The 22,153-nt window shown below is 38.7% G+C and overlaps 1 protein-coding gene across 3 annotated transcripts; it reads right to left on the bottom strand.

The window, feature by feature from the left end:
• Positions 1-6,656: 6,656 nt before the first annotated feature.
• On the bottom strand, positions 6,657-21,947 carry LOC117495966 (MOB-like protein phocein). 3 transcript variants are annotated; one of them, XM_034147597.1, is made up of 9 exons: positions 21,835-21,947; positions 19,209-19,364; positions 11,829-11,891; positions 11,007-11,107; positions 10,837-10,879; positions 10,510-10,596; positions 10,139-10,218; positions 9,451-9,562; positions 6,657-8,355 (listed from the first exon to the last, which is right to left on the bottom strand). In XM_034147597.1, exons 1-9 carry the CDS (start codon positions 21,835-21,837, stop codon positions 8,221-8,223), a joined length of 780 nt encoding a protein of 259 aa, XP_034003488.1. In that variant the 5' UTR covers positions 21,838-21,947; the 3' UTR covers positions 6,657-8,220. The 3 variants fall into 3 exon arrangements, with proteins under 3 accessions (XP_034003488.1, XP_034003486.1, XP_034003487.1); XM_034147595.1 differs by lacking the exons at positions 19,209-19,364; positions 21,835-21,947 and adding an exon at positions 12,846-13,007; XM_034147596.1 differs by lacking the exons at positions 6,657-8,355; positions 9,451-9,562; positions 10,139-10,218; ... (2 more) ...; positions 11,007-11,107; positions 11,829-11,891 and adding exons at positions 16,558-16,781; positions 16,864-16,953.
• Positions 21,948-22,153: the final 206 nt, after the last annotated feature.

Raw genomic sequence — 22,153 nt, 5'->3', positions numbered from 1 at the left:
GAGGGGTCTCCTGATGGAGGTCTCTGCTCCCAGTATGAGGTGATGCACTGTCTGCAGAACCAGTGTCCACAGCTGGTAGAGACTGGATCCTTCAGGACGTCCTGACACAGAGCACAGCTGGACAGCTGCTCCTCCACAGGAACACCACTCTTCCTCTTCCCTCTGTGGAGAGGAACACATCCTTTAAAGCACTTTACTTCAGAGGGGCTGATTCTCACCAAAGGTACAACAAGGGGGCACATTCTAGTTTGATATTTAAAAAAAGGTCTATATAATATATACCCTTGTGATCAGGTAGATAGCTTACAATTCACATGATCATAAAACCAGAGAGCATCCTGTCTGGATTCATGACCCAGAGGAGCACATGTTCCCTGTATCTACACACACAGCTGTATTAACCTGGTACACTATAAACCCAACTTGCATAGAATCTGCTGTGAATTCATATAAATAAACATATGGAAAGGATGCCTAAGTAACAACAGAATGATACTGATTTGTAAAAAGCCTGAGTTAATGCTTTATCAGGTCTGTCTCCAACACAACGAGCATAACATTTTTTAAATGTTTTTTTCTGAAGAGATGGGTTTGATGAAAGCTAGGCTAACATTAGCTGCTCCATCAACACTCAGAGTAACTTCATGAAGTCATAAGTACAGCAGTCACTATATTGTTAGCACCACAGACAGTCTCTGGTTTATACAGGAACATGAATAACCCTGATTTAATATGAGCTGCTGTAGAGCTCTGTTCTCCTCTCTGATTCCCCTCAGACCGTCAGAGACCCCAGGAGCACAATCTCAACACTGACAGGTTTTTGTAACAGAGCGTCACAAACTTTACACTCAAGTTGAAATGTGTCACGCTGCACGAATACGCAGGTGACATGAATTTAACATCTTCACTTCCTTCGTGTTGCCAGGCACGGATCTGGGTCTTTGCATTGACTCTACATGTGATTTCACAAAACACTGTTTTATCTGCTAATGCTAAACACAACCAGCTCACCAGGTTATCACTATTATTAATACACATCTTAAAAAGACATATCATAGATATGCCCAAGTAGTTAAATAATGTTTTGGACAATATATATAGTTTTTAAATCAGTATTTATCAACATTGTTGCTATTTAAAACCATTTTATACACAGATACAATGATAATATAATCGCATATTGAAATATCCTTAGATAATGTTAGCTTACTCTGCTGCGTTTTCCCTTTACAAACTGCTCACATGATATCATTAAAGAACAGTTTAATATATTAGATTACATAAAAACTGGATCCTCTTCAGGTCAGTTTACAGGAGAGACTCTTACTTTGTGTCTGAGGGTCCAGGTTCATTACTGAAGTATGGAAGCCACTGTTTAGACCGGTCACTCTTCAGAGACCACATGGAGACCGTAGACTCTGCTCTCTGTCTGTGGAAACAACACATGTTTTAAACATCATTAGTTTATTTAAAGAGCAGCTTTTGATCTATGACTGTTCACCTTATTAAAGATGTTTAGAGTTGTTGAGTCGTGATTGTGGGTTTCTGTTGTTCAAATTCATTCGAGTGTGAAACGTTTTACATATTTGCATTTTATTTGCTTAATTGAACACAAAGTCCAACATGTAGAGTGTGAGGATGATCCCACCCCCTCCAGGACCCCCTGTCCTCACTGTGCAGCTCCTTCAGTGACAGGCTGCTGCACCCCACCTGTCACACGGAGTGATACCGCAGGTCCTTCCTTCCTGCAGCGGTCAGACTATACAACCAACACAGCCCCTAGTAGACCCCCCCTCCCCTACACACACCACAACACAGACTATATCACCCCTTGCTGCTAAATACCCATCAACTATGTGCAATATGTGCAATATATATATATGCCGTTAATAACTGTGTCATTTATACCTGGCTGCTAAATCCTAAGAACCATTACAAGGTGTGTTTTTTTTGCATTTTGTATCTTGTAAATTGTGTAACTTGCTGCAGTTAAATACCATCATACTATGTGCAATATGTGCTATATGTGCAATATATACATTATATACATATGCCATTAATAACTGTGTAATATATACCTGGCTGCTAAATCCTAAGAACTGTTACAGGATTTGTATTTTGGAAAGTATTTTCTTTTACTTTTATTTTTTATATTATATTTTTTATTATATCGTAACTTAGTACTTTTTTTTCTTAACATAGGTAACATTAAGCTGTCTGTGGCTCTTTCCTGCTGGAACGATGCAAATTTCCCCTCCGTGGGACTAATAAAGGTATTCTGATTCTGATTCTGACTAGTAGATTATTTACTATCTCTGATGATGACAAGAAGCAAGAGATCAATGAAACTTTGTTAATGTACTCTACTGGGTTTCATTAAACAGTTTAGATTATCAGATACCAACAAACTGGATCCTCTTCAGGTCAGTTTACAGTAGAAACTCTTACTTTGTGTCTGAGGGTCCAGGTTCATTACTGAAGGCTGGAGGAAGTCTGCCCATAGACCGGTCACTCTTCAGAGACAGACCGCTGGAGACTGAAGATTTGTCCTCTTCCTCATCTTTTAAATCACTCATCTTCTCCAGTCTGAGAGATAAAACACACACACACACACACACACACACACACACACACACACACACACACAACACACACACACACACACACACACACACACACACACACACACACACACACACACCACACACACACACACACACACACAAAACCATCTTAATAATAAACTTGGTTAAAATACATGAAATCAGTCAGACTTCAGACAGGCCGTTCTCCATTTTGTCTGCGCTGGGCTGACGAATCAGAAAACAGGAAATAATAAAAGTGTACAACACTTGCAGAAGTCTCATTGGACTCTAGGACGCAGATTGTTAACCAAGAAGTTATGTTCTGACATCCAGTTTGACAGAGTAAATAATAAATGTGTTAAAAAGCAGATCCTGGTGTTAACACTCACCCTGTTGTTCTCCTCGTGTCGAGCTGTAAAATGGCGTCTGGCAGTTTGACTTCAAACTTTCATTTTCAACTTCCCTCCCTGTCTGCAGCTCCTCCTCTTGATTCATAACCAGCCTTACCAGCTGAAGCAGTTCACACACAGGGACTTTGTTCAGTGAGATAGAAAAAGACATGCAGCTAAAAACAAGCTCAACAAAGTTATCAAAAGACGACACAACATCCACACATCAGCGTCCATAGGATATAATTCAATCTGCTTTATATAACAAACAATGAACAGCGACTTAAATAAAAACACAAGGCTACATTTAACTAATTTACAAGATGTGCCAAAATCAGGGCTGAAATAGAGATTTCACTTCTAGCAAGTGTTTTAAATAGGAGGAAAAGTGTTTTAAATAGGGGCAGAGAAACAGGAGAGAATCAGGCTGCAGCACCTCACTGAAAAGTGTTTTAAATAGGAGGAAAGTGTGCAGGGATGCTCAAATTCGTGTTCATGCAGCCCCTAAATAATGGTAATACTGATTAAAAATCATTTCTAGGGCAAAAAGTATTTTAAAAGTGAGAAAAACTATTTTAAATGGCTTAAAAAGCACCAAGTGATTTAAGTGCAGTTCCAAGTTTCCCCACAGGAGGGCTCCAGGGAGCGCATCACCCAACATGAGCACAGTGCATTAACAGCAGAAAATACGATAAATAAAGGCAAATCAATTGATTTAAAGTGCAGGGAGGCTCCGCACCAGACACAGGTACATTCCTACATCCCCACAATAGTGACACTGATGGTTTAAAGTCGTTTCTGTGGGGAAAAGAGTGCTAAAAGTCTGCTAAAAGTCTGCTAAAAGTCTGATAACAGTGTGGTAAAAGTCTGATTGTTTCAAAGACCCATAGTAATGATACAATAAACCATTTACATCTAAAAGTATTGATTCAAATTCATTTTTATGGGGAAAAGTGCAGATGAGGTATTTTTGGTATTTTGGGCAAAACACTTCACCCAACCCTGTATATATATATATATGCCGTTAAAAACTGCAATATATACCTGGCTGCTAAATTCTCAGAACTGTTACGGCCCGTCCACACAGCAGCGTTAAAAAATCTTGGACATTCACACAGGGTTTACAGGGTGTGTATTTTGTAAATTGTATAACTTTTTATTTTATTATATTTTTTTATCATATAACTTTTTTTTTACTTTAAATACTTTTTTTTGCATGTAACATAAGCCGCTTTCACATCAAGTACTTTGCCGTACTTAGTGCCCCGGCACTTAGTACCCCAGGGAACTAAGTACCAATCGCGTTCACACCGGAATAAGTTCCCTCAGGGAAGATTACGCAAATGAGCCGCTGACGTCACTTCGTCTTCTTCTGCTTTGGCTGGCAGGCCGCAAACAACTTCACGGCGTATACTGCCGCCCGAAGTCCCCGACTTTTTTGGTACTTTTTTGGTACCACCTCTCTAGCAGGCACTAAAAATGGGGGTAAAAGTTCCCGGCACTAAGTACTCGTTTTGGTGTGAACGCGACATAAGGGGTACTAACGGGAAAAGTACGGGGTAAAATTACTTCGGTGTGAACGCGCCTATATGTACCATTAAGTTGTCAGTGGCTATTTTCTGCTGTAACAACGTACATGTCCCCTCTGTGGGACTAATAAAGGTTTTCTGATTCTGATCTGATTCTGAACTACGATGCTCAACAGCTCGCTTAACGGAACTTTGACGCTGGTATCAGTTTGGTTTCCCACCAATCACGGGATTATTGTGTATAGAAAGGGTTGAGTTATATTTCTCGCGCTACCTTACATCCATGAAGGCAACATGACCAGTGGCGACTGGTCATTAGGGGCAGGTGGGGCACAGCCCCACCTAGTGTCAGCAGAAAGTATTACAAATAATGATTACAAAAATGCAAAAAAAAAAATTAAAAAATATATAAAATATATTTTAAGATCATGTTTAATCATCTGATTCGTCTGTACATTGCTGTTTTAGTCTGTGTTCTTCTAATTAGTGTGTCTACAGTCACAGTGTGTGCCTATTGAGCTGTTTAGAGCCATGTGGGACAAAACCTGATTATGCCCCTTCCTCTCGCTGTGAAGTGGACGGTGACTGTAAAAACTACACTGCGCATGCTCAGAGTATTTTGTAATGTAATGTGTGTGGCAAAAAAATAATGACCAGAGGGGCACGGAGCTACCATCCCCACCATACGTCATCTCAAATCATTCAGAGCTGATTGGCTGTAAGTACGTGTGCCGCGAAAAGTGTGCTGTGTGAAGAGGAGACGAGAGAGCTGCAGTGGCGCGTCCTAAAACCAGGAAGTAAGCACAAAAAAGCAATGAGATTTCTCCAGAGGATTTTAGAAAATAGCTCGAAATAAGATCTGTGGGAAACGTACCTGTTAGATAAATGCACGTTTTGATTAGCCGGATAACATCCACATGTCTACCCTACTTTTATAATTTTTTTATCATAAATCTATGGATTAGATTTATGATAGACTTTTGAAACTACAAGAACATAAGGAGGACTTTTACAAAAAAGTAATAGAAATGTTTGTCCAGAAGGATAGGCAAATGGACTTCATCTTCAAGTCAAGGTAAGACCGCCATTTTATTGAAAATGGGATCTTACTAAGAGAGAACAATTCAATATTTAAATGATAAAATGACATTTTTTGGGTATCCTTTTGTTGAACTGTCTGTTTAAAATTAATCGAAGCATCAGACAAAAAAAGCTTTTGAAAATAATATTATATTTTGGTTTAGGTCAAAATATAATATTTGTAAACCTGAAGAGTCAGTGCCAGTGCCTCACCAGCCATGAACCTCACTGCACGTCACTGCAGAAGCTTATATATAGACATCTAAGTTTTTTGTGCCCCACCACTTTTGTACATATAAAAACGCCACTGTATATATATATATATATGCCGTTAAAAACTGCAATATATACCTGGCTGCTAAATCCTCAGAACTGTTACAGGATGTGTATTTTGTAAATTGTATAACTTTTTATTTTATTATATTCTTTTATCATATAACTTTTTACTTTACTTTAAATACTTTTTGTTGCATGTAACATATGTAACATTAAGCTGTCAGTGGCTCTTTTCTGCTGTAACAACGTACTTGTCCCCTCTGTGGGACTAATAAAGGTTTTCTGATTCTGATCTGATTCTGAACTACGATGCTCAACAGCTCGCTTAACGGAACTTTGACGCTGGTATCAGTTTTCCACCAATCACGGGAGTATTGTGTATAGAAAGTGTTGAGTTATATTTCTCGCGCTGCCTTACATCCATGAAGGCAACATGACAGAGGGAGGGCTGTCACTCAGGATGCTGAACTACTCTTTGGTAAGCCCCGCCCCCCCCCCAAGCAACATCAGGGCCAAAAGTTTGAAAAGCGCAGATGAGGTATTTTGGGTATTTTGGGCAAAACACTTCACCCAACCCTGTATATATATACAAATATGCAAATTTTTAAAAGCCTAACAAATATGGATTGAAGCAGAATACAAATAAAAAACATGTCATTTTTGGAAATGCTTATTCATATTTGTCCAATATTTTTTGTTTTACTTTTGGTCTTAACGCCGTAGTTATTGGAAATCACACATTTGGTTCACACCCATCACTGGAAAGCCCCATGAATGATAACACAACCACACAAACACCTGAATAATAGGTCTTTTTTATTAACAGACATCATGAAAATGTCGACAGTAACAAAATTGTTTTAGTCCATTAAAAAAAAAGTGGGTTTGGATTGACAAGACTCCTCCCACAAAATAACTTAATGAGGGGGAGGGTAAAAATCAAGATGGGGGGGAGGGTTGTGCTCCGACACGTAAATGTATCTGATATTTCATCCTTTCCTTGTATTTTACTCATCTTAATGTGTTAGTAAAGACCGGCTTACAGCAGCTCAGTCCCATGTGGCCCTCAGACCCAACCCTGTCGAGGAAAGGGGAATATCCGACACATTTCACACAGTATTAAAATGGGGGCATGCCACTAAGCAGGACCAGAGTTCCTGAATGATCTGAAAAACACTTCAGAGATGAGAGAAAGAATATCTGACTGCACGGTTACGTTTGTCTTTGTTCACTACCACACAAGCCACACACACCTACGTTTCGTGTTTCACTGGCATAATTAAAAAGGGATGGTTTGTGTTTTAAAGTAGGGTTGTATAAAAGTGTATTACCTACAGTAGATGACGATGTTTTCTCTGCTTAACCTTGCCGTCAAACGAGGATCCAAAGCATTTTTTGATGCTCTCGCTAAAGCCAGACGCCATTGATAAAAGCAGTGATTTTATAAATCGCAGAACAAAAAAGGTGTTGCTGTTCTACTTCTTCCTCTATCAGTTAGTTATTTTGTGTAAATCGTGTGACGTCAGTGAATCCAAACTAACTATTTTAAACACCAAAGTCACAAAATACCACCAAAAAAAACGTACTAATTGAGGCAACAGAAAGCGAGAAACTTCTGTGTTCAGCGATGTAAAATAACTGGTTTCTGACAATGGAGTTTGGTGGCTTTTAGAGAGCAGTTACTGTCGGTCATACCTGAACTATGGATATGCATACAACCCACACACAATCTGAACTATCCCTTTGAGTCAGCAGGCTAATTTATTGATCCATTTCATAGGACGACCCCCCCCGAAAAACAGGCTGGTAGGCAACACAATAAGCGAACAGAGAAACAGAAGCAGACACGAAAAAGTGAAGCACCATCAGAAAACATGATAGTAGTGAATTAAGAGAGGGGGGGGGGGGGGGTTATATACAGAGGGAGGGGCTGTCAGCGTGTGCCTTTGTCAACAATACAGGTCACCATGATTACATTTTTGCAAATCCAGCTGCTTAAAGAACATTAAAGGTAAAAGGGGTTTCCCCAGGAGGAGTAGTGTGAGAGCAGGGGCTGCACCCAGACCCCCAGAGTGGATCTGAACACACAGAGCGAGAGGGAGGAGGATAGAAAACGTCAACTTGTCCTGCAGGCATGGCTGAACTCTGCTCCCGCTACCCCTCACGTCCTTTGAGATAGACACAGGTGACAAGGGTGGAGGGACATGGACAGTGTTACGAGACAGGAGCCTTATTGTAGACACTGTAGTGTGTATATATATATATATTATATATGTGTGTACTGTGTATGCAAGGTGTGTGAATGTGTCTCCTCATGTCATGTGTGTGTTACATGTGTCTCCCTTTGTGGCAGCAGTGTGTTTAGGCCTCGCTCTCCCCCGCTGACGAGGTGTTCTGCACCTCCTCCTCCAGGATGGGCACGATCAGGTTGTCCTTGGACATCAGGTTGTACTTCATGACGAAGCGCGTGAACCGGTGACACAGGAACGTCTCGTTCTGTAGGCAGAAAAACAGATCAAAACAAGGTCAATCTGGCGTTCTGATTTTTAACAAAGTCATTTATGGCGCTTTTCCCACTGCAGCACGTAGCACGCTTTAAGCTTTTTGCTTTTCCACTAGGGCTAGTTCCGGCTCAGGGCTACTTTTTCACCTTTTTCTGGCCCTCCAAAATCTAGGTTCTTACCGGGCCAACAACCAGGCTGAATATGCTAAACGAGTGTCGTAACACACGTAAACACTCGACTGGTGATTGGTCAGAGAGTATCGCTGGGAAGGGGGCTACAACTACAACAAAATGAACATATTTGACCGTGATTTAATTGTAATACACGTTTCAAAATGATGCCGAAGTAACAACATACTGATACCGGTTAGTAAAAACCATGAATTAATGCTTTGACAAATCTGCAGACAGACGGCAGGCGAAACACCTTTTAAAATGCATGTTTTCTGAATGGAGATCGGCTAAACTAACGCAGTATATGCTCCGACCGTCCACACTCACAACAACGGCCTACAGACATAAATAAAGCAGCGACTGTATTCACCATGACACAGGCAGTCTGTGGTTTGTACTTGTTTAACTTTTGTCTAGTTTCTGAACAGATATGAGGAGCTGTGAGCTCTGAGTGCTAACAGCTAACGGCTGATGTGTTGGTTTTGTGGTTCACATTGAAGAGGACGTCACGGCAGGTTTACGCAGCGTCGCTCCGCACGCCAAACAGCCGATCGCCCCGCCTACACTGCATTACTATAGTTACTACCCCAGGTACTAAACTGTAATGGAAACGCAGCATAAAGTGAGCCTGGCCTACCAAGGCCTAACCATACCGTACTAAGCCGTGCTAATTGTTTTATTTTTAACATATTATCACTGTAGATGTTTTATCTTGTTCTTTATTAATTTTTATATTATTTTAATATTGTTGTTATGTTTTCTCTAAAGCACTCTGGGCTGCTTTGTGCAGGTGCTATACAAATAAAGTGTATTATTATTATTATTATTTGTACCTAAAAACAATCCAGAATAGACACAGAAACAAAAGCATTCTAGGTGTGATTGGTTGATAAGATATTTCCAAGGAGACCCACCTCATACTTGTCGAATATCTGGCGATGATGGAAGTAGGCATGAGAGAATATCCTATAGATGCGACGACAGACGGAGCCCAGCTTGGCCACCGATGACTCCTTGATGCTCACCCTGCAAACACAAAGAGACCAATCAGACGGGGGTAGATCTATGAAATGATATCTCATGGATGGTGTGTGACTGACAAAGCGATTCAAAGACCAACTCGTAATAAAGGTGTCAGGATACTTTTTTTTTTTAAAGTTCTTGTTGGTGCACTGTATAACATCTAAAACCCAAAATCAGAAGTTGGCAAGGCTTCAATCGACAATACATTTTGAAACTACTCGCAGCATTTGGCCATATGTAGGAAGATGACAAGGTTTGCAGTGATTTATCCTCTCTTAATTTCTCTTATTTTACCACAACTAATTGTCACATTATCGTATAAACCCCCCTGTGCGTCACAATAAACACGTCCAAAAGAATGCCGTCAATCACCCCTCAATATGACAGCCATTTCCGGTGCATGTCCTTTTTCAAAGTTGTCACATTTAGTAATAAACCTAATGAGAATGAATGGATATTTAAAGTGATTTTCAGCTGTGTATTTGTGTTGCTTATGTTGTGTTCACACTTTGTTTTCACTGCCCCTAAGTGACCAAAATAAAAAGCTGTATTTACAGGTTGTAAATGATGATGACTGACCTGCTGGGGAAGTATTTGTTGCTATTGAGAAGACAGGCAGCTCCGTCCAGCGTGTGCCTGGTGTAATCAATGGCAGGGCACTGTGGAGAAAGCACAAAACACACTTAGAAACTTCATTAGGCGCTTTCACACCGGAGTACTTTTCCCTTTTAGTTCCGATAGTTCCTGGGATTTTGCGTTCACACCAAAAAGAGAACTTAGTTCATGAGAACTTTTCCCCCCTTTGTAGTCCCTCACCATGTCAATGGAAACATCCCTTCTGTTATTGTATAAAGTTCATGAACATTGTATAAGATGCACATAAAACTAAATAAAGAATTGTAATAAAAGACACCCAAGTAAACATTGACTAACCCACGGTCTTGACTGACCTCTTTGGGTGTCTTGTGGGCAGCACATAAAAAGATCCACTGCTCTGTGGCTGTCATCTGGGTGCAGGTGTCTGGATGGCACTCGCTCTGAAAAGCAAAGCAAAGATTAAATTAACACACCTTAAAACACTCCTTAAAACACTCCTTAAAACACTCCTTAAAACACTCCTTAAAACAAAGGTTAACCGGTTCTTTATACAGCTCTACCAAATAGTTCCTGATTAAGATCTTTGCTTTGATATGGACACATGAATGGGAAAAAACCTTCCATCAGACATGTTTAAAAATGAATCAAAGGTTGTATATCTTCCGAGTTGGATCACGTACCTGCAGTTTTACAGCTAGTCCGTTGAGCTCCAGACAGAACTGCCTACATGAAGGACAAAACACGAGCACAGTTAGAAGAAAAGACAAACACATGAGCATGAGTGACCCTACTAGGACTGCTGCTTCAATAACTTATTAATTTTCAAGCTTAAATTACTTTATCAACATACCTGAGGTGTTCATACTTCCACACGCCCTCGTCCTGACCCTCTGGAGGCTCAAGGATTTTGTCGATATTAGAGCAGTCTGATCTAATGTTCTGCTGGATGTACTGAAAAACAAAAGCAATCACACAACACATGTTATTATCACATTTTGTATGGTCACAATACACTGGTAATTCTCAATGCCTAATATGTCAACTTTGATTAAAGTGTTGGAAATAGGGAGAGAGTAAACCCAGAGAGCAGGCTCATAATGACAAGTATGGACAGGAGAAATAATTACAGCAAACATTCCTCCATGTACATTTAGGCATGTGAATATTGCGTTAGGCCATACCTTAAATAAAGGTCTTTGAGAAGTTCAATTTCTGAATGTGTTTGGCTGTTGCTGACTGAAATTAACATTAACTGCGTCTACAAACGTGGCCATTACATCACTGACATCTTGATTAGACTAAATGTGGTAAAAATGTTTAGTAATATTGATGCGAATGTGAAGATTTTGTGTATCGTCTATAGCTATACGTTGCTATATTTGTTGCTATTAGTATGTTCAGTTGCTGTGTGTGTTACATGTGTTGCTGTGTATAAATATGTTGGGCACCAGCTGTGAAGCAAATATCCCTCTAGGACAATACATCTAAATGTAATGAGTACTTTGATTTTTCTAATTGGATTTTGATGCAAAATTGTTGTACTTTTAATTCAATAAAAGGATTTAAACTTTTAACAAAAGGTTTTATTTCTACAATTTGGTGCTTCTTCCATCCTACATATGAAATAAACCGGAAATACCGGTGTCACACACACACACACACGTCAACACACCTGTTGGACAGCCAGGGTGCTGTCCATCTCCTCAAATGACTCATCCGGCCAGTTGTAGAAATCCTACACATGGAGGGAGGGTACATTTAGTCCAACGTTATACACTCAAAGTGACAAAGCTAGCATTGTAGCACAGGCTGTTTAAAAAGCATCTTTATTGTAGCATTGAGAATGCTAACTAACTACATAGCTGTCATCTGACGTTAACCAACAATCACAACACATATGACAGACAGACAGACAGACAGACAGACACATAAAACCGACCGACACAGACAGATTAAACAAGACTGCCTTTTGACAGAAAATCAACATAAATTACAAAAGTACTTTAAAATAGAATAAAATAGAAATAAAAAAGATAAATATCACACATTTAAAACAATATATACATATTCTGAGTTTTAAAAAAACGTATATTCAGAGGAGTATGTAAACATTAGAATATATAAACATTGATATAACTAATAACATAAGGGCGTCAAAGTGGCTAAGGTTAGCCAGCTGAAGTTTGGTTATTGGTTATAGGTAGAGCTTTGCTGGGAGAATACATTTAATTGTAAAAGTTGGGAGCGTTTCTACATTACACAGCTACTAAGCAAACTTGACGCTAGCTACTTAGATAACGTCAACTCGGGGTGCGACTACTTTCTGCAAAGCTAACAGCTAACTAGTAAGATTTTTAGCAACAATAACTTAGACAATGTTAATGGTCCCTTGTGTAAACCTGATTCACTAAAATGTGGCTGTGTGATTATTTAAACACCATTGATTATCACAGGGAGCTCCGAAATGTATAGTAAGCCACTGTTAAGTTAACGTAACTCCAGCAAGTAGACGGTGCCGAAATGCTAACCAGCTAGCTGGCTATTTCCAGGTCAGGCCCTACTTCCTATGATTTAGTTATCGTTAAAAACACGTGTGTTAGAACAACTCGACTGAAGTGAGACAGCATTGCAGAGTCGTGGAGGTCTGTTTGCGGGGATGTAAGGGTGTTTATTTGGGGTGTAAACGCACCTTTGCCTTGGTTCCAGGCCGATTCCTCCTGAGAACTGCAGCTCCCTCCGCCATGACCATCTCGACAGAATACCCGGATGTTCGTCAGACGCTGTGTTGTAGCAGCAGCAGTGTGAATCACTCACCGTGTAAAATATTAACACTTTGTTATTTTACCTTTTTATATAATGCACATTTCATGCAAGTGACGGAAAGTAACTCCATCTAATCAAGTCCTTTTAAAAAAAAATAAAAAATGTAAGAGACGTCTTCCTTTTTGTGGAGGAAGTAGCCTATAATTTAAAAATCTTTTTTTATTTGTATTTTAAGTATTTTTAAGTAATTTTGTTATTCTTATAGATTGACTGTCAAAATTCTGCAGAGACAAATAATTGTATTTAATCACAGACTGTGTAAAAACACATTTTTATTTTACCTTTTTAATTATTTTTACATGACAAGTGATAGAAAGTAACAACATCTACTTAAGTAATTATGTTTAACTAAAAATGTAAGAGACTTGTAACTTTTTGTTGAGGGAGTGGCCTATAATTTACTTAAAGACCTGAACTGTTGAAACAACATCCACAATATTCATCTGGCTGCTACTTAAAAATGATTTATCTATTTACCTAATATATCATATTTCAATGACTTGCATATAGACTCTTGTTGCACTATTTCACTATTTCACTTTTTTAAACTATTTTCTTCTTGTATTTACTATTTACTTATAGCACTATATTTTTCTGTTTATCTGTGTTTTGTGTTGCACTGTTGGAGAAGCCTGTGACACAAGATTTTCATCGACATAACTACACTGTAGCTATGTTCGTTTGACAAATAAAGAACCTTGAACCTTGAACCTTGAACCTATTATACTGTTTTTCATCAATATGTTATAGGTCTCAGATATATACAAAACATGTCCTAGCAGTGCTGGATTTCAACAGTTGCTAAATGTGTGTTCTGATTATGGTGTCAAATTTGATGTTAAATACAATGCTAAGAAGAGCGCTGTAATGATCTGCAGAGCAAAAGGGGATAAGAACCTTGGTTTTCCAACATTCTATCTGTCAGGACAGGTGCTGTCTGTTTGCTGTAAAACAAAGTATCTGGGACACATCATTACAGATGAAATGGCTGATGATGATGACATGTATAGACAGTGGCGTGTCTTATATACACAAGCTAACATGTTGGCTAGAAAATTCTCTTGGTGTTCAGATAAGGTTAAGGTGAACCTCTTTAGAGCTTATTGTACTCCTCTTGTACAAGTGTGCCCCCTTGTGGGTCAAGTTTAAGAAGGCGAGCCTCAAGAAGCTCCAGGTTGCTTATAATGATTGTTTGCGTATACTGCTTAGAAAACCAAGGTGGTGCAGTGCAAGTGAAATGTTTTGTAATGCACGAGTCAACACGTTCCATGCTCTCTTGAGAAATCTGATGTACAAATGTATCTGTCGATTGAATGTTTCTCATAACTCTGTCATTATGCTGCTTTCAAATCCGTGTCTCAGTGCTGTACGATACCAGTCACCTCTGTGGAAACATTGGTATAACTGCCTTTTTTTATTTATATTTGAGTGTTGTATGTTTTTTAATAATGGACCAAGAGTCTCTTTAAATAAAGCTGATGATGATGATGATGAAGTGTTTGGCTGAAACACCAAACAGGTCATTGCAGCATCCCATAATCCCCTCTGTTTCAGCCCTGTTTCAAAAGTGCTGATTCTCTGTCTGTTCCGGCCGGGGACTTCGGGTGGCAGTATACGCCGTGAAGTGGTTTGCGGCCTGCCAGTAAACCCAAAGCAGAAGAAGAAGAAGTGACGTGAGCGGCTCATTTGCGTAATCTTCCCTCAGGGAACTTATTCCGGTGTGAACGCGATCTGTACTAAGTGCCCTGGGGTCATAAGTGCCGGCACTAAGTACGGCAAAGTACTTGGTGTGACAGCGCCTATTGGTGCTCTAGGAGGAGATTCAGGTGATAAAACATCGTTATGACATCATAAAGTGGCCAAAATCTGATCAGCTCATTTTCAGACAGGTTTTTAACTTTTTAAATAAATGGATCAGGACAAAAAGAGAGAATCTTTTTTCCTGAAACTTTCAGAATCTCTTTCCACAGAGGGGACACATGTTGATGTAGAAGAGACATGAAAAAGTGGATTTTGCATAATAGGTCCCCTTTAAGTAAAAGTATTAATATCACAGTGTAAAAATACAATTTAAGTATGATCAGGGGAATTACATTTGATAGTAAAAGCAGAAAAAATGAAGTATTTATTACATCATTATATTATATTATTACTCATTATTTTACTGTGGTAGTAAATTGAGATGAAGCTCATTTTTAACTATTATTTTCTATTGATTATTTTCCTTTTTTATTCATCTGCTGATTGTCTTCATAAGAAGATCGATGTATTGTTTGGTTAGTTGTCCAACTAATAGTTGTGCACTTCCAAAAACAGATGACAAAGCTGGATCAATAAAATGTTTTGCATCTTTGTATTAAAAATGGAGAAAATAGTCATTCACCTGAAGCCTATTTGTATGAACATTTAGGCAGTTTAACCCATAAATAAGAGCCTTACAGAAAGTGTTCACCTTCCAGGGATCTAACAAGTTAAACCGGCCAAATATTTTAATCAGCAAATACACTACTAAAGTACATTATAGCCTACACTTTAACTAGCTGCAACAATAAATAGTGCTTAAATGCATCTGTCATCTGTCATTTTACACAACAGGTACTTTTTCTGTTGGAAAACATACCTTTCCATGTTGACATATATTTTATATGTTTATGTATTCATACCCATATACGTTTTCTATACTTAACATCCTGCTGTTATATTGCTGTTTATATTATCAGGGTATATGCAGGAATCCTGAAGTCAGATGTAATACCTTTTTAAGACCTTTAAGACCCTTTCCATACATTTTAAGACCTCATCGCCACTTCGAGTTTTAACCGGTTACATTGGCGACACACTTTAATAATAATAATAATAAATGGAATTTATAAAGCGCCTTTCACGGGACCCAAGGTCGCTGTACATGGTGGACAGACAACCTCACATTTACTATATACAGTATGGATTGTCCTTCCTCCTTATCTTCCAACCATTTGGACGCAGACTTGCATTTCCCCATAACGATGTTGTTTAACAACCGGCGTAAACGGACCTTCGCGCGCTATCAAGCAGCGAGCGCGCGATGTCCTGTTCAGATGACGTCAAATCCAACGGGATGCCATAAATAAACTACACAGAATCACACTACACACCTACGCAATGATTACATTCAGGCACACTGTAGAATACAACCTCTTTGGACAATTTATATACTTATTGAAAACAAGCTACAAAATGTAATACCTTGGAAAATGTCTTTTAATACTTTTTAAGACCCCGCAGACACCCTGATTATGTCCTTATGTTACATGGGTTCTCGCGTTGTATTTTATAACATATTTTGTCTTGATTTCAATATAAACCCTACTTTTGCTGATATACACACTTACATTATCACACTTCTATCTCTTGACATTTGTGTTTCCATATGCGCTTGTGCAGTTTAAATGCCCCTTTCCTTTCTTCTACTTTTTATTGTTCCTTCTCTATTCATGTGTATGAAATTATCTCCTTAGGTCATACACAATCAAAGCTATTAAGAAAGGTTGTAAATTAACCTTGACTTCAAAACATTTAAGAAGGCCACAAGACAACAATCAATAGTTCACCTTTATTATTGTAACAAAATTGGATTAGAATTATTTACATTTGCAATAACACGTTGGAAAAAAAAAAGTAAAGAAAAACAGACATGAAAGAGGCAACTTAATTTCTTCTCTCCAGGTTTTGGGACTTGACATGATCGACTGCGACGAAAAAAAATGATGATTTACTCGACGTATTTCCCAAGGATATCTCCGTCACGGAACAGGAAATAGTCCTGGAGGAAAAACAAGACATTAAAACAAGGAAAGGCACAAGACGAAACACATATTTGTGATTTAGATGAAACTGTATTTTACCTTGTCGTCCAGACTGATTTTAGTTCCTCCGTACTCTGGCAGCAGGACACTCTCTCCCACCGTCACACTGACTGGCAGCAGGTTACCTTTCTGGAAAAGAAAATATCACACAAAGAATTACACAACAGTCTTCAGAGGCAACCAGAGTTTCCGTTAGCCGGTAATTACCGGACTTTGACCGGTAAAATATGCTGAAGACCGGCAAATCTAAATCTCTCCGGTCAAAATCATTTCCCCTTAGCGCAATACCGCATCAGTTACGCCACTTATGTGACAGACAAGAATAGTCAATTCTAATGTCTAACACTTATTGTGGAGAAAGAGATGTCCTGTATGGGTTGATTGTGCGTTGATCTGTTGGTAATGCCTCGGGGTTCCGGTGGGCATATAAACAAATGCATAATGCTGTGCTATACTTTGTGGCTTCACCCGGTTGCATAGCGACGCTTATTGTTTAGGTGTCTTTTAATAAGCAGGTAGTCATATCATTAGCTAGAACTAGCTAGATCTGATCGATATGGACATAAACGCGAGTAAAGTCTAATCTGACGGGAGAGAGAGATCAGCTGCTGCTGACGAGTCGACACGCAGCTCTGCATGATCACCTGCAGAGGTGAGCGGAACAAAATATCACACGTAGCTATTTTAATTACCTCTCAAACTACCTAAACTAGTTATAGATATGTTTAGTTAGTCGGGTCACTCATTACTGGATCCGTGAGCTGCATGATACTGATGGGCTGTCAGGAGAGAGAGAGAGAGAGCGCTCCGTTTATTATTCCCGTGTTATTGTAAGTTACTGTACACTTTTGAATAATGTAGTTAATCTACTATAATTAGTTTGTTTAATATCGAATCACATCAATTTGTTTTAAAGCTCAATAAATAACAAAGAAGACCTTTGACCGACACTTTTCTCATTTTGTCCAGAAGATTTAAACTTTAACGGACATGTTGACCGGCAAAAGAAAAATGCTAACGGAAACTCTGGATGCAACGCTTTACAACTATACAACACGACTAGGGCTTTAAAAAATGTTAAATACAAAGCCGGGGAGAGGGGGAAATATCCCAAGAAAATAAACTGATTTTAGGAGATAAAGGTTGACATTTTCAAGAAAAAAAAAAATGGGATATTCTTTGAGATCTAAGTGTTTGATATAAGTTCCATACTGTCGCTCCTCCTCCATAATGAGTGCATGTGGATTTTCCTATTTAACGTCTGTGGTGTGATGAGGTTGATCTAACCTCGCAAATGAAAGCAATGTGGTTCCTTGACCAAATTTGGGACTTATGAGAGAATAATCATATATATATTTTTTTTACTGTAAAGTTGTGATTCTCCCCTCAAAAACCCCACCGTAATACCAGATAATATCCATGTTTTTTGTTCATTCTAGGGATGGGAATGATTAATCAAATATTCAAAATGATTCAGGTACTCGAATACGAGTGTTTTTTTTAAATTGGGAGGGGTGCCTAAGTTGATTACATATCATCAAATGGATTAATTAAATGTATACGACGGTGCCATTTGGTTTAAAACAAACATTTAAAAAACATTTTTTATAGGATATGTAAATTCGGTTAACCGTTTCTTTTGGGGTTGAATATTCTAATATAAAATGTGCTTTCAAATTCCCATCCCTAGATCATTCTACGTTTTCTTCCATCTGAATTTTACCCCACGGTCCATATTACTATTATTTACTCTTTACCTACAATGGCTCAAATTACTCTGTCATACATTTGCCTGTATATCTAACAGTTGCTCAAAAAACAGATCTTAAAAAGGTCCCCTATTATACTGTTTTTCATCAATATATTACAGGTCTCAGATATATACAGAGCCTGTCTCTGATTGGCTGAAACACCAAACAGATCATTGCAGCATCCCATAATCCCCTCTGTTTCAGCCCTGTTTCCAAAGTGCTGATTCTCTGTCTGTTACTTTAGATGAAAATAAGGAGCCCCTCCCCACGCCCCTCTGAGAGATATTTGGTTAAAAAGAACACAATGGTGCTCTAGGAGGAGATTCAGGTGATAAGGGGGGGGGGGGGGGTTACCTTGGTTGGTGATTGGCTAATGGTTACACAAGCCAAAACATCGTTATGACATCATAAAGTGGCCAAAATCTGATCAGCTCATTTTCAAACAGGTTTTTATATAAATGGATCAGGACAAAAAGAGAGAGAATCTTTGTTCCTGAGACTTTCAGAATCTCTTTCCACAGAGTTGATGTATAAAAGACTTGAACAAGTGGATTTTGCATAATAGGTGACCTTTAATACCAGATAAATGTGGGTAAATGCGCATCAGTACCAGGTACATTTAGGTAATCTCACCACGTTGCGGGAGCCTGGCCCGACTGCCACCACCGTGGCCTGCAGCACTTTGCTCTGAGCTTTCTCCGGCAGCATGATGCCGCCCTTCGTTACCGTCTCTGGGATAAAACGCTCCACGAGCACCCGGTCGAACAAGGGGAGGAATTTCCTGAAAGCCTGTGAAGTGTCCAGAAAAGAGAGAAGGAATCATTAGCAAATAATATAAATTACTATCAAATAAAATGTTAGGTTTAAGAGAGGTCATAAAGCACTTAAAACTAGAGAAACTCTCAACTAGAGAATTTGAAAAAAGGTGGCATCCATTCCTGGAATAAGCTGAATTTAAGCTTTAAATCTCCTTATATGTAATTAGTAGACATACACAGTGTATTATTTAGGACACGCTGCATAATGACATCTTTTAAAGTGTAATCCTTGAGAATGTAACATTAGCCTTGTTGTTGTTCTTTAACCATTTAACAAATATTCCCCTTTTTTGTCATATTTGCTTTTTTTGGTTTGAGGAAAATGTTTGCATTCAACTTGTCTGTAATACTCAAAAACGAATAAACACAGTTATAACAAATTACATTTTACCTTGTCACATCACTAAATAAAACCTTTATTTTATTGTAAGACGCTTATGTTACACAACCCTAAAAGACACCTAGGACCCCACTGAGGTTATAGTGAGTTTTGTAACCAAAAAAAAAAAACCAGACTGATCAATAGCATCGATTCTTTTACAGTATTTTTACACAAGAAAAACAAAAAAGGGGTTTAGTAAAATGTGTTTAAGAGGGAGGATTAATTCCCAGTTTTGGCTGATCTATTTGGGAAAGGGGGGAGGAAGCTAAATGGAGGAGTGGGAGGTGGAGTAAATCTTCATAGAGCTTAATTAAAGACAGTATCTAAACACTAAGTGAGCAGCTACTCCACAGAGGCAGCATTTGTTCATTCACTCTATTAATATAGGAGAAGCAGCAGCTGAATAATGGACGACAAGATTTATAACACCAGCTGCACCAACATGTCTGATCGCAGCAGATGTACCAGTGACCTTGGTTGAAGCTTGTTTTTGAACAAGGTGGTGGTAGTGGGAGTTAAAAGAGGGGGAGGGGGAGGGTGTGTGGGGGAGGACAGGTCACAGTTTGTGGACTGATCAGAAAGAGGTGGGGTTACTCATTCATTCATCGTGACGGTTTAACCCGAGGACAAGGACAGCTGATAACATACTTGAATGGTCATTTAGTCAGTCAGAAACAGACTGTGTATGTATGATACAAACCTTGACTGGTGATGCAATGTCCTCCAGGTTTTTAAAATGACAAGATAACACTCGAGGCCGGCTGTACAGATTACCAGAATGTTCTCAGTGCAGTATTTCACAAGGTTGTAGGCGCAAGTTGCATAAAATGGCTACGATTAACTACACAGCCTATTTTCTAGTACTGCACCCCAGTGTTGATAAAGAGTAACCCCTTTTTGTTTTCAACAGCACCACAAACTGAAGTCCCCGTAGCTTTTTTGATAAGCTGTAGCTGAAAAAGTATATAAACTGTAGGATGCATTACAGAATATACCTTATGAACCGGCACATTTAGGGTTATTTTCCTATTTGTATAATACCGTCTGCATTTCCTGTGGTACTTAGTTCTTTAAGATTCAATTATCCCCACAGCTGTACTGTAATAAAACCAGAATATTTGACAAATATGGTAATGCGTTTTCATTTATATACTAAAATAAGTTGCTATTTAAGTCAATTTTAGCTAATATGTTAAGAGGACCTCTCTGTTTTATCAGATGGATTTAAAGTGTATTCACAGATCTCCTGATCAATTCTGCATATAATTACTATAAGGAATAATTATTTGATTTACTTTTTGGGAAACTGGCTACAAATCCTATAGATAAACACATCTTGAATTATTATTTTGGCATTATTGTATGGTCTCAGGACCTTACAAAGTTAAGCTGTAGTGTGCATGGACATGTGAGGTCAGAGACGACGTAAACGGAAGCCGGAAATGATTTAAACCGGGCGAGCATGCAATTCGTATTTTTCACCCACCAAGGGCATGCATAGCGCAATATGACAAAAATGTATATGACAAACATGTAATAAATACGCAGTTTTAAGAGATAATAGCCCAAAATTACAGTAAAAACTGGACTTTCTATAGGATCTCTGACACTTAATTCATTCACATGTGACTGCTGCTGCAGGGATGAATGAATGAATGAATGTCAGGATCAGTAAGCTATGACACTAAATTACCTGCATTTATATCCCCATATGTCTGCTTTGATGACGGATAATAACTAATACTACACAAGAAAAGCAGAAATATATCGGTTTAAAGCTCCATTTGCACGTTAAAGCTAGTCAGTCATCTCCTATAACAGTTAATACAATGCATTATAAAGATGAATATTCCTTTGTTTAGTAAACGCATCCTTTTCTCTCAGCTTTTAATCGCTTGACCTTGTGAAACCATGTTAAAGGCAGCTAACACAACATTAGCTAGCTGCGTATTATAACACAGCAGCCACATGCAGACAGTTTTATCCTGTATTTAAATCCTTTATCCATCTTTAGTTTGAATTATTAACACCCACAGTTGTTTAAAGCTGAGTATCTTACCATTTCTAGATGTGTGAGAGGTCTGGAGACGACGTGAAGCTGCAGGTTTTCTTGCTGTGACACAGACTGAAGGGGGATATCTGTACTCCACGTGAAATGTACTGCGCATGCGCATTACGGTGTAGAAATTGACACCGGATTCTCTGCCTTCCAGAAGATTCCACAACACCTAACTGCGAATAACAACAACGGTTTTCATTCATACATGTTATATAAGGGGAATACAGTGTGTTTTTAAGGTGTTTAATGTCTTATTTAGTGTTTTAATGTCGCAGCAATGTTGCACAATATAAACTTTGACCTCTATTTTTTCCTCCAA

Source organism: Trematomus bernacchii, unplaced genomic scaffold, assembly GCF_902827165.1.
Source record: "Trematomus bernacchii unplaced genomic scaffold, fTreBer1.1, whole genome shotgun sequence".
NCBI lineage: Eukaryota > Metazoa > Chordata > Actinopteri > Perciformes > Nototheniidae > Trematomus > Trematomus bernacchii.
The sequence above is the reverse complement of the archived record's forward strand: the minus strand, read 5'-3'. Positions and strand labels throughout refer to the sequence as shown.

Coding starts and splice junctions, on each gene's coding strand:
- LOC117495966 (XM_034147597.1), bottom strand. Junction 11,892..19,208: donor GGCCAGGCTCCCGCAACGTG/GTGAGATTACCT, acceptor CTCCATGTGTAG/GATTTCTACAACTGGCCGGA. Junction 9,563..10,138: donor AACAAATACTTCCCCAGCAG/GTCAGTCATCAT, acceptor TTGTGTTTGCAG/GGTGAGCATCAAGGAGTCAT.